The sequence below is a fragment of the Erinaceus europaeus genome, chromosome 7 (assembly GCF_950295315.1).
Source record: "Erinaceus europaeus chromosome 7, mEriEur2.1, whole genome shotgun sequence".
NCBI lineage: Eukaryota > Metazoa > Chordata > Mammalia > Eulipotyphla > Erinaceidae > Erinaceus > Erinaceus europaeus.
This window is the reverse complement of record NC_080168.1, coordinates 32,419,955-32,432,106: the sequence shown is the minus strand read 5'-3', so window position 1 is coordinate 32,432,106 and position 12,152 is coordinate 32,419,955. Positions and strand designations below refer to the sequence as shown.

The 12,152-nt window shown below is 43.5% G+C and overlaps 1 protein-coding gene across 1 annotated transcript in view; it reads left to right on the top strand.

Moving 5' to 3' along the window:
• KIAA2012 (KIAA2012 ortholog) overlaps positions 1 to 12,152 on the top strand; it is a 189,284-nt gene that overhangs the window by 115,065 nt on the left and 62,067 nt on the right. The window contains exon 13 of the mRNA XM_060194124.1: positions 1,366 to 1,503. Coding sequence (XP_060050107.1) covers positions 1,366 to 1,503 — 138 coding nt within the window. The remainder of the gene's footprint in view (positions 1 to 1,365; positions 1,504 to 12,152) is intronic.

Below are 12,152 nucleotides of genomic sequence, written 5' to 3'. Positions count from 1 at the left end.
TCACAAGTAGGGAAGCAGGCCTGCAGGTGTCTATCTTTCTCTCCCCCTTTCTGTCTCCCCTCCTCTCTCCATTTCTCTCTGTCCTATCCAACAACAACAACTTCAATGGCAAAAATAACAATAACAACAACAACAAGGGCAACAAAATGAGGAAAAAATGGCCTCCAGGAGCAGTGGATTAGTAGTGCAGGTACCAAGCCCCAGCATAACCCTGGAGGAAAAAAAGAGAGAATCTGTTAGAAGCATATATTCATTCATTGCCAGACCTGTGCCAGAGACTGCTGTTAAATTAATTAATTAATTTAAAAATCTGGGGGAGCGCTGGGTGGTGGCACAGTGGGTTAAGCACATATGGTGCAAAGCACCTGCAGGGGGGTCACTTCACAGGCAGTGAAGCAGGTCTTCAGGTGTCTATCTTTCTTTCCCCCTCTCTGTCTTCCCTCCTCTCTCCATTTCTCTCTGTCCTATCCAACAACAACAACAGCAATAACAACAACAAGTGCAGTGTAATGGGAAAAATGACCTCCAGGAGCAGTGGATTCATAGTGCAGGCACTGAGCGCTAGCAATAACCCTGGAGGCAAAGAAGGGAATCTTGCTGAGTATGGGTAGTGGCCTACTCAGTAGGGAAGCTTCATAAGCAGTGAGGCAGGGCTGCAGGTCTCTCTGCTCTCCTCTGCCTCTCCTCTTTCTCTCTCTGCCTCTCACCTCTGTCAAAAAAAAAAAAAAAAAAAAAACCATAGGAGAACAGTGGGAAAGTGAGGAGGAGGAGAAGAAGGAGGAGGGGAGAAAAAAGGCTACCAGAGACAGTGGAGCTGAGCGGGAACAAATGTCAGTAATAACCCTGGTGGCATTTTTTTTAAACAATGAGTTACATTATATTTTTTTGGAAGTATGCTATTGGCTTCACATGACATGATTTGTTATGGCACTGTTGCTGTTGTCATCTGAGAATAATAGTGTTTCTTAAAGGAGTCCTGTGCAGATGGCAACTTCAACTCTGCCTGAGAGTATGAGTTGGGACAAGCACTTAACCTTCCAGAACTGCTGCTTTGCTTCCTCACCTGTGAAATAGGAATAGCAATACCAGTCTCACAGGTTGTTATGAGGATTAATTAAAATGAATACAACCTGAGGATGTAGTGAGAGCCCTTTTTTCTGTTACACCAGAAATGAGTTAATGCCCAGTCTTGGATCATTCCAAGGGATGATTCCTCTTCTTTGTCTTCAGTGATAAAAATAGGCATTGCTACGAGTGTGGCAGAGATGAAAAATGAGTGTCTATAAATATTTGGGAATTCGGACGAACTCATGTCGCACTGTGTACCATTTCTGTGAAAGTTGGGCTTTCTGTTTCTCTTTACAGAGAACCCAGCAGTCCTTGGAGGCAGCAGCTCAGAAGACAGAAGAGCCTCAAAGTTGTATAAATAATGGGCTGACACATTCAAACAGAAAGGAATTTTACACGCGCAAGCTGCACATCGACATGACGCCGTTCCTGAAGGTGAGCTCACACTGAGAAGACGAGGGGTTTTATAGACACGCACACAGGCATGCCGGCTAATACACTCCTGCATGCTACAAAACAGCCTCAGAAGTCCCTCAGAGTCCCTGCTTTATCAGAAGGGACAGAAAATAGGCAGTTTGTAGCAGATGAAGAAAGAACAAATTAGGACAGTAATCACAGCCAGCCATTGGGAACAAATCAGTTGGATGTCTGGTTTGGGTGATGGGAGCTGAGGGGAAAGAGAGGAGAAAGGATAACCTTGAACCACCTTATAAAGCAGGCAAATAGAATTCAGCAATGGCAGCCAAAATAATTTGTCACTGTTTTATCACTGTTAACTTTGGCAGAGCTGCTATTCCTGCTGGAGAGAAGACGGGATCTTAAATTAACTATTTAAAAGTCAATTGCAGATCCATTTCTAGATGTCTGACCTTGTCTTCTCTGTTCTGTGAGTTCATGACTGTCGCAGGCTCAGCTTCATATCTAGTTAAGGGTACTGACGACTCCTGCAGTGGGCATGTCATTTGTCCAACTTTTCAATACTCCCTCCTGCCCCAGCATCTAACACGGTGCCTTGCACAAAGTGCTCATGAAAGGCTTCATAAATTGACTCACCCTTTGCATGCCACAGCCCTGTGACTTAAGACCCTCTTCTGCCTATTATTTGTTCTTCTCCAAGATGAATTATCTGGGAATAGCTGAGCATAGAACAAAAGATGCTCTCCAGAAATAATCCAGGTTTGGCATGAGAGATCTCAGATCCTTTCTTCTATTTTTTTATTTTTGATAGAACTGAGAGAAATTGAAATGGGTGGGAGAAACAAAGGAGATAAAGAGAAGGGGGAGGGAGAGGAAGAGGGAGAAGGAGAGGGAGAGGGATAGAGAGCTGCAGCCTTGCTTCACTGCTCCTGAAACTTCCACCCTGCAGGTAGGGACTAGGGGTTGAACCCAGATCCTTGCACATAGTAGTGTGTGCACTCTACCTGGTGGACCACTGCCTGTCCCTCTTAAAGCTTTTATATTACCCTAGAGGACCACATCACAGACCCTAAATAAGAAGTGACTAGGAGGACCAGGGGGTGGCGTACCTGATTAAGCACATACATTACAGTGCACAAAGACCCATGTTCAAGCCCCCGGTCCCCACCTGCAGGGTGAACGCTTCATGAGTGGTGAAGCAGGGCTGAAGGTGTCTCTCTGTCTCTCTCCCTATCTCCTCCCCTCTCAGTTTCTCTTTGTCTCTATCTAATAAGAAATAAATAAATAAATATATCTTTTTTAAAAAATGACTAAGAAAGACAGATACAGAAGAAAATAACTCAAATACTTAAAGGGTTTGTAATGGTGCCACTGTCTCCTACTGTAGCTGTTAGTGATGTCAGAGGTCATGAGATCACCATGCTAATTTCAGCTGGTGCAGAGTTCTCTGGTCACACCTGCTCCAGGCTACCTCAATCCCAGCTCTACGCAGTGGGGGTTTAATTCAGCCTCGCGTTGGCCCAAATCTGACTCTCTCCTTGTCTGCACTATGCTTTCCTCTGCTTCCTCTTAGACAGGTTCTTTCCTCAGGGAGATGATACAGCCACTGAGTCCTGTTTTCTAGATAGATCATTCTGGAGCTGAGTCATAAGCCCCTGATCAAATGAATCAGAGAGGCCATGGAGACAGAATACTGCATTTGCTTCAGTCTGTAGCCACAGAGATGAAGGTGGGAAGGAGAAGAGTTTCTCTCTTCTTTTTTCTTCAAGTTTTTTTTTCATATTCTTTTTTATCTTTACTTATTATTGGATAAAGACAGAGAAAAATTGAGGGGTAGGGGAGATAGAGAGGGAGAGAAATAGAGACACCTGCAGCCCTGCTTCACCACTCATGAAGCTTTCCCCCTGCAGGTGGGGACCAGGGGTTTGAACCTGAGTCCTTGTGCACTGTAATGTGAGCACTTAACCAGGTGCACTACTGCCTGGCACTGAGGAGAGGAATTTCTCAAAAAGGAAAAATAAAATGCTTAAAACCAGAAGAAGAAAGAATGACTCTGGGCAATATAACAAAAGATGTTTGTGGGTGGGGATAGATAGCATAATGGACTCTCATGCCTGAGGCTCAGGTCCAATGACTCAAGTCCCAGGTTCAATGCCCCACACCACCATAAATCAATAAATCATAGCTGAGCAATACTCTGGTAAAAAAAAAAAAAAGAAAAAAGAAAAGAAAAGAAAGTTTGCTATGTGTATTCAAAACAATTACCTGGACATTATTGATTGCATCCTTTTGTGAGCACTGCTATAGTCAACTACCACAGACTAGATGACTTAAACCATGGGAATTTATTTTCTCATAATTCTGAAGAACAGAAGTCCAAGAGCTATGAATCAATAGGATTGGTTTCTTCTGAGATCTTTCTTGTGGTCTTGAAAGTAACCATCTTCACATGAGTGTGTGTGTGTGTGTGTGTGTGTGTGTGTGTGTGTGTGTGTGTGTGTTTTCTGTCCCCCTCATATAAAGGTACCAATTCTACTGGATTAGGAGTCTTTCTAATTACTTCATTTCACCTCTAGTTCCAAATACAGTCACATTTTGAGATACTGAGGATTAGAGCTTCAGCTTGTGAATTTTTGAAAAGCCCATTTGAGCCCAAACACATTGATGAGACTATCCTTTCATTAAAAAAAAAAAAAAAAAGTTTAGTTCTTCCTATAAGACTTGAAAAATTGTGTGGTACTTCCTGAGATAAAATACCAGCAATTAACATTATTCATCTATTTGGCATTTGCAGCCTCCTATGTGTCTGAGCATTAGGGATATAGCAACAACCAAAACATATTGAGATCCTTGCCCTGATCTAGACCACATAAGCAGTATGTTAAAAGATGATGATTGCTATGAAGATTAGACAAGATATTTTATGAAACACGTAGAAAGGGCAGCATGCAAAACGGCGAGGTTCCGATCATTTATTATGTGCTTAGTGTCCAAAATGCATTTTCATTACACTTTGTTGTTAGCAATGTTGGTGCCACATTACAGAGGGAAAAAGACCATCTCTCCTAAGGCTCACTTTCTACTTTACTTCACCTTTTTCACAACTTACAGAAATTGTAATTCCTGCTACAAGGGCTCACACTGGACTTTCTGACTCCCAGGAAAGTCCTTGGCCCAGAGACCTCACCTTTCCTTGGGAACACTCAGTACTAAAAGCTCTCCAAATATAGACCTTGTTCTCAGCTTGGTAACTCCTAGATTCTTAAGAATTGCCAAAGGATCTCAGGTTGTACAGGAAAAGATGTCGTGTTCAAATAGAAAAAGATACACAGGCTGTTCTCAGTATATGAAACTATAGAGAAACCAATTTATTCTTTGTTTTTAATTTCCTATTATCTTTATTTCTTTATTGGATAAAGACTGTCAGAAATCAAGAGGGAAGGGAGAGATAAGAAGAGTGACAGACACCTGCAGCACTACTTCACCACTCACAAAGCTTTCCCTCTGCTAGTGGGGTGGGGGGCTCGAACCTAGGTCTTTGTGCATTGTAACATGTGAGCTCAACCAGGTATACCGCCACCCAGCCACTAAAACAATTCATACTGCACATTTCATTCAAGCATCCCATACCTAGTCTTGGTAGTTTATTCAATATTTGCCTGGTGTGTATAAGAAGCATTAACCATTTCAGGGAATAAAGGTGGCATTTTTTTTTTGCCTCCAGGGTTATTGCTGGGGGTCGGTGCCTGTACCCTGAATTCACTGCTCCTGGAGACTTTTTTTTTTCCTTTTTTGTTGCCCTTGATGTTTTTTTATCGCTGTTGTGGTTATTACCATTGTTGTTGTTGTTGATGATGTCGTCATTGTTGGATACAACAGAGAGAAATGGAGAGAGGAGGGGAAGACAGAGAGGGTAGAGAAAAATAGACACCTACAGACCTGCTTCACCACCTGTGAAGCAACCCCCACTACCCCACAGGTGGGGAGCCGGAAGAGGCTAGAACCAGATCCGTGTGCTTTGTGCCACGTGCGCTTAACGCACTGCGCTACCACCCGACCCCCGAAGGGGGCATATTTTTAATGGCACAGAAAAGGAGACAGAAAGTTATACAAATAATCACAGTTGTTCACATTACTGACCACTTGCTCTGTGCTATGCTGAGGAAGCTTGAAGTGTGACATGCAAGATTTCATCCACTTTACAAAATGCATCTAAGAAGATAACCACTATCCCAGCTTACAGATGAGAAAGCTAAGGCACTGAGAAGTTAAATGCCTTCCTGTGTGTCATTACTACCAGCAAAAGGCAGAAACAAGACTCCAAGTCGATCAGACCCAGACCCAGAGGCCCTGCTCTCATCATAAAGATTCACTAGATTCTGGAGTCCGGCAGTAGCACAGCAGGTTAAGCGCAGGTGGCGCAAAGCACAAGGACCGGCGTAAGCCCCCGGCTCCCTACCTGCAGGGGAGTTGCTTCACAAGCGGTGAAGCAGGTCTGCAGGTGTCTGTCTTTCTCTCCCCTTCTCTGTCTTCCCCTCCTCTCTCATTTCTCTCTATCCTATCCAACAATGACGACAATAATAACTACAACAATAAAACAACAAGGGCAACAAAAAGGGAATGAATAAATAAATAAATAAATATTTTTTAAAAAGATTCACTAGATTCTGAGTCCTAGCCAACCAAAAGCACCATCTGCCTCATGAGCAAAAGCATTTGGCGGGACCTGGGTGGTAGCGCAGCAGGTTGAAGTGCAGGTGGCGCAGAACACAAGCACTGGCATAAGGATCCTGGTTGGAGTCCCTGGCTCCCCACCTGAAGGGGAGTAGCTTCACAGGCAGTGAAACAGATCTGCAGGTATCTACCTTTCTCTCCCCCTCTCTGTCTTCCCCTCCTCTCTCCTTTTCTCTCTGTCCTATCCAACAAATATGACATCAATAGCTACAACAATAAAACAACAAGGGCAACAAAAGGGCATAAATAAATAAATAAGCATTCAGCATGGTCCCTTCTAGAAAATCCCACCCCTCAGCACTGTTCCAGTCTCCTGCGAGGACATTTCCTGACTTACAGTACTGTGCTCTCCCCTTGCCACCCTCACTTTCATCTATATTCTGTAGAAGCAGCATAATAAACTCCCCTCCCAGTGAACATTTGGTCCTCTTCAGACAACAAACACCGTGCATCCTCCATGTGTCAGACACTGTCCTAGGCCCTGGGAATACAGCATGTTGAATCATCTCCATCTCTCACCTTCCCAGCATCCTGGGATCTAAGAGGAGAATAAACAGTGAAACAGATGGTTTCAGCACAATATTGTTCAGCGCACATCCAGGTTGCCATGGGAAAGACCAGTTCCTTTCTCAGTCAGCCCACATCAAATCCTCCTTCGTCTACGCATCTCATTAGAACACGGAAGACAACACCACTAGCCCACTTTATGGGGTAATCAGGCTTAGATTTGGGGAAATATAATTGATGTGAACATCTGGGTTCACATGAAAATTGAACCGTGTTAAACCTGTTTTTTGAAAAAGAAGTGGTAATTGATGAATAAATTAGGACCAAGATTTTTTTTCCCCCAGAACTTTAATAAATTATCAGGGTTAGGTTGTGACAGTGGGGAAGAAAATAGTGATAATGCCAATTAATGTTAGATGCAGAATTGAATATGCTTCTATTCAACACTGACATCAAAAGGTGTGTGTGTTATGCCCAGAAGATATGAAGAATGAGAAGTAAGTTTCCATCTCACCCCTCTCACACAGGCATGCGACTTTGGGTGCCTTCAAATACAAGGTAGAGAAATCTGCCTAGAATCAGGTACAAGATTTTGAAAGGTTCCCTCTCCTCCAGTGTGGAGCTGGCCCCAGGTTTTAAAATGGGGCAGTATGTAGATGTGGTTCCTCTAAAGACTTCCCACCAAGCAGAGGGTGACTGTCACTGCCACTGTGGCCATGGGGGCAGACTCCATGACTTGGTGATCGTAAATGACAGGGAAACGTTGTTTGACTTAACACCGTGTCCAAAGATGGAGCAGACCCCACGGGAAGTAAGTGCTAGTCACTAAACCCACATAAACGTGCCGTGTGGACCACTGTGGCATGAGAGTTGCTGAGGGATCACAAGCTGGCTTCTTGATTCAGTGATTCCAGATTACTTTAACAATATTGGCTGGGGGGTCAGGAAGGTGGGTCAGTGGTAGAGTATAGGCCTTGCATGCATGCGGCCTTGGGTTTGGTCATACCACATAAAAACAAGAAAGACAGCAGCCCAGGCAGTGGCAGAGCAGAGAAAGTCTTAGACTCTCCAGCATGAGGTCGTGAATTTGATCCCCAATATCAAATGTGCTGGAATGATGCTCTGATTCTCTCTCCATTCCTTTTCACTCTCCCATAAATATATAAATCTTTAAAAAATAAAGACAAAACCAAATAGATCATCTTGACCGGAAGAGTAATGTTTTGGTCTCTAGCACTTTCTCATGAAAGGGAAAACAACAGTCGTCATCATCATCATCCCAAGAAAAATATTCAGGGCACTGAGTCTAATGATTCCATAAGAAATAAGCCCAGAGGGAGTCGGGCGGTAGCGCAGTGGGTTAAACACACATGGCACAAAGCACAAGGACCGGCGGAAGGATCCCAGTTTGAGCCCCCAGCTCCCCACCAGCAGGGGGGTCGCTTCACAGGCGGTGAAGCAGGTCTGCAGTTGTCTTTCTCTCTGCCTCTCTGTCTTCCCTTTCTCTCTGTCCTAGCTAACAACGACAACATAATAACAACAATAATAACTACAACAACAACAAAAAACAAGGGTGGGCAACAAAAAGGAAAATAAATAAATACATAAATAAATAAATATTTTTAAAAGAAAGAAAGAAAGAAAGAAAGAAAGAAAGAAAGAAAGAAAGAAAGAAAGAAAGAAAGAAAGAAAGAAAGAAGCCCAGAGGGACCAGGTGGTAGCGCACCTGGTTGAGCGCACGGGTCACAGTGCAAGGACCAGGGTTCAAGCCCTTGGCCCCCAACTACAGGGGGAAAGCTTCATGAGTGATGAAGCGGGGCTGCAGGTGTCTCTCAGTCACTTTCTCTCTCTATCTCCCCCTCCCTTCTCAACTTCTCTCTATCTCTATCCATAAAAAAAGAAAGAAAAGACATGAGCCCAGGACTAAGTGCACTGTATGAGTACTGAAATATGAGACCAGCCTGGGATGCCTTGGTCTTCTCTGAGAGACTTCTGGGATCTTGTTTCCTGTTTAGAAAATGGCAATGAGAGAGTTGGGCAGTAGTGCAGCGGGTTAAGCGCAGGTGGCGCAAAGCGCAAAGACCAGAGTAAGGATCCTGGTTGGAGCCACCACCCCCTCACCTGCAGGGGAGTTGTTTCACAAGTGGTGAAGCAGGTCTGCAGGTGTCTTTCTCTCCCCCTCTCTGTCTCCCCTTCCTCTCTCCATTTCTCTCAGTCCTATCCAGCAGTGACGACATCAATAACAACAACTGTAATAACTATAACAATAAAATAACAAGGGCAACAAAAGGGAACAAATAAATATTTTTTTAAAGATGCATTTTAAAAACGCTTGTGTCATATTTCATATTCACGTCTGAATTACTATAGTCTATTTTACTTTATAGGTCTCCAATTAATGGAGCATCTAAATTATTTCTAACCTATTTCAGTGAATGAAAGGCCTTGGGTATAAGTCATTTTACATGTATATTCAGATATCTGGAAACTGATAGCTTTTTATTTTTGACACTTTTCCAAATGATATAATTTCAAACTCCAGGCCTGGGAGGTAGCTTAACAGTTATGCAAAAGACATGCATGCCTGAGCCTCTAAGGTCCCCAGTTCAATTCCCTGCACTCCCATAAGCCAGAACTAAGCATTTCTCTGATAGGGACAAAGGGAAAAAGACTTTTTCTAACAGGCACTCACCAGAAAATGCTTCCCAAACCCCCTTACTCTCTCTGCCTCCATTTTCCTATCTTTGAAGCAAGAATATTTCCTGCCCCTGAAAGTTCATGGTTCATAGCTGCATATTGTCAAGACTAAAGCTTTATCCTTCTCAACTTTGAAATTCTTCCAAAGGAAAAAGCTTGTTTCTCCCTTTAATCTAATTTCCTGTTAAATTAAAAGGATTTACAAACAGATTTATTTTTTAAATCTCTTTTCTAGCCTTCTAGCTCACCGATTTGCAGAAGCAGGCTTCTCCTGCTTCTTACCACGTGTTCAGAAATGCATCATTTTTACCACATCAGGATAAATCTGCTTTGTCTCCAAAATGAGAAAGGTGAAAGAATGAAAACTACCTACCTGTTTTAGTTATTTTATGACCTCCTATCTCATCAGCTCTAAACACTAAGCTAAAAAGCCACCAAGTGAGAAGAGAATGGCAGACGAGTGAGCAGACAATTGCCTCTTTCCAAGGCATCTGCAGCCCTTGACAGCAATGGACAGCACTCTCACTAGAGGGTGTGTGGCTGCAGCCTCAGGAGGGCTGTCCACATCCAGCTCTCACTCTGCCGCTGAAATGAAGTTGTGAATTAAACAAGACCCAGGTGGCAAAGGCCAAAAGCTGGCTTCCTCAGACACAAGGTTTTGTTTGTGTCACTTAGGCTAATATAAAGATGGTTTGCCAGCATTCGAAAGAGGACCAGAGGGAGTTGGGCGGTAGCACAGCAGGTTAAGCACCCGTGGCATGAAGCGCAAGGACCAGCCTAAGGATCCCAGTTCAAGCCCCCAGCTCCCCATCTGCAGGGAAGTTGCTTCACAAGCGGTGAAGCAGGTCTGCAGGTGTCTATCTTTCTCTCCTCCTCTCTGTCTTTCCCTCCTCTCTCCATTTCTCTCTGTCCTATCTAACAACGATGACAATAATAACTACAACAACAATAAAAACAAGGGCAACAAAAGGGAAAATAAATAAATTTTTTTAAAAAGGTTTAAAAAAAAGAAAGAGGACCAGAGGCAGACGGGCAGGTGGTGATGTCACACCTGGTTAAGTGCACACATTACAGTGTGCAAAGACCCGGGTTCAAGCCCCTGGCCCTCATCAGCAGGAAGAAGTCTTCATGAGTAGTGAAGCAGGGCTGCAGGTGTCTCTCTGTCTCTTTGCCTCTCTACGCCCCTCTCCCCTCCCAATTTCTCTCTGTCTCTACCCAATAATAAATAATAAATAAATATAATTTTTAAATATTTATTTATTCCCTTTTTGTTGCCCTTGTAGTTTTATTGTTGTTGTTGTTGTTATTGTTGTTGTTGTTGTTGATGTCGTCGTTATTAGATAGGTCAGAGAGAAATGGAGAGAGGAAGGGAAGACAAAGAGGGGGAGAGAAAGATAGACACCTGCAGACCTGCTTCACTGCCTGTGAAGCAACCCTCCTGCAGGTGGGGAGCCAGGGGCTCGAACCAGGATCCTCATACTGGTCCTTATGCTTGGCACCATGTGCACTTCACCCACTGCACTACTGCCCGACTCCCCTATTCTTATTTTTCAACTTCTATGAGTGAGATCATCCAATACTCATCCTTCACTTTCTGACTTACCTCACTTAGCATGATTCTTTCAAGCTCTATCCAAGATGAGGTGAAGAAGGTGAACTCACCATCTTAAATAGCTTAGTACTCCATGGTGTATATATACCACAAGTTGCTCAGCCACTCATCTGTTGTTGGACACCTGGGTTGCTTCCAGGTTTGAGCTCTTACAAATTGTGCTGTTATGAACATAGGTATATGCAGATCTTTTTGGATGGGTGTGTTGGGTTCCTTAGGATATATCCCCAGGAGAGGAATTGCAGGGTCATGGGGTAGGTCCACTTCTAGCCTTCTGAGAGTTCTCCAGACTGCTCTCTGCCTGTGACCACTTCTATCCATCTCCCAGACTACATCTCTGCACAATGAATGAGGCAAACCTCCTACAATAGAAATACAACTCATACCCTAACTGGAGTCAACTTTCTTGCTAAGTCTGCCTATAGGCAAGGGTTCAAATTGGCAGTGTGTGTTAGTCATTTACATTAAAATAAGTTGACTCAAGACTGGGGAGATAGCATAATGTTTTTTTTAATATTTATTTATTTATTCCCTTTTTTTGCCCTTATTATTTTATTGTTGTAGTTATTATTGTTGTTATTGATGTCACTGTTGTTGGATAGGACAGAGAGAAATTGAGAGGGGAGAGGAAGACAGAAAAGGGGAGAGAAAGACAGACACCTGCAGACTTGTTTCACCACCTGTGAAGCGACTCCCCTGCAGGTGAGGAACCAGAGGCTCGAACCAGGATCCTTATGCCGGTCTTTCCACTTATCGCCACCTGCGCTTAACCTGCTGCACTGCCGCCCAACTCACAGCATAATGTTTATCAAGACTTTTCTTGCCTAAGGCTCCAAAGTCCCAGGTTCAATGCCTAGCACCACTGTAAACCAGAGCTGAGCTGTGCTCTGGCTAACTTGAAGGTATCAGGCTGAGTGAGACAAGCCAGGAAGAGAAAGACTAATACTAATACTAAATGGTTGCACTTATAGATGGAGTTTGAGTAAGGAAGGAGATAAAATGAAACTTGGACTGGTTGTGGCATATTGCACCAAAGCAAAGAACTCTGGGAAAAAAGAAAAAGGGCCAAGATGAAGTGAAGTGACATTTGGAGTTCTGGTGTGTCTCCTAGACACCA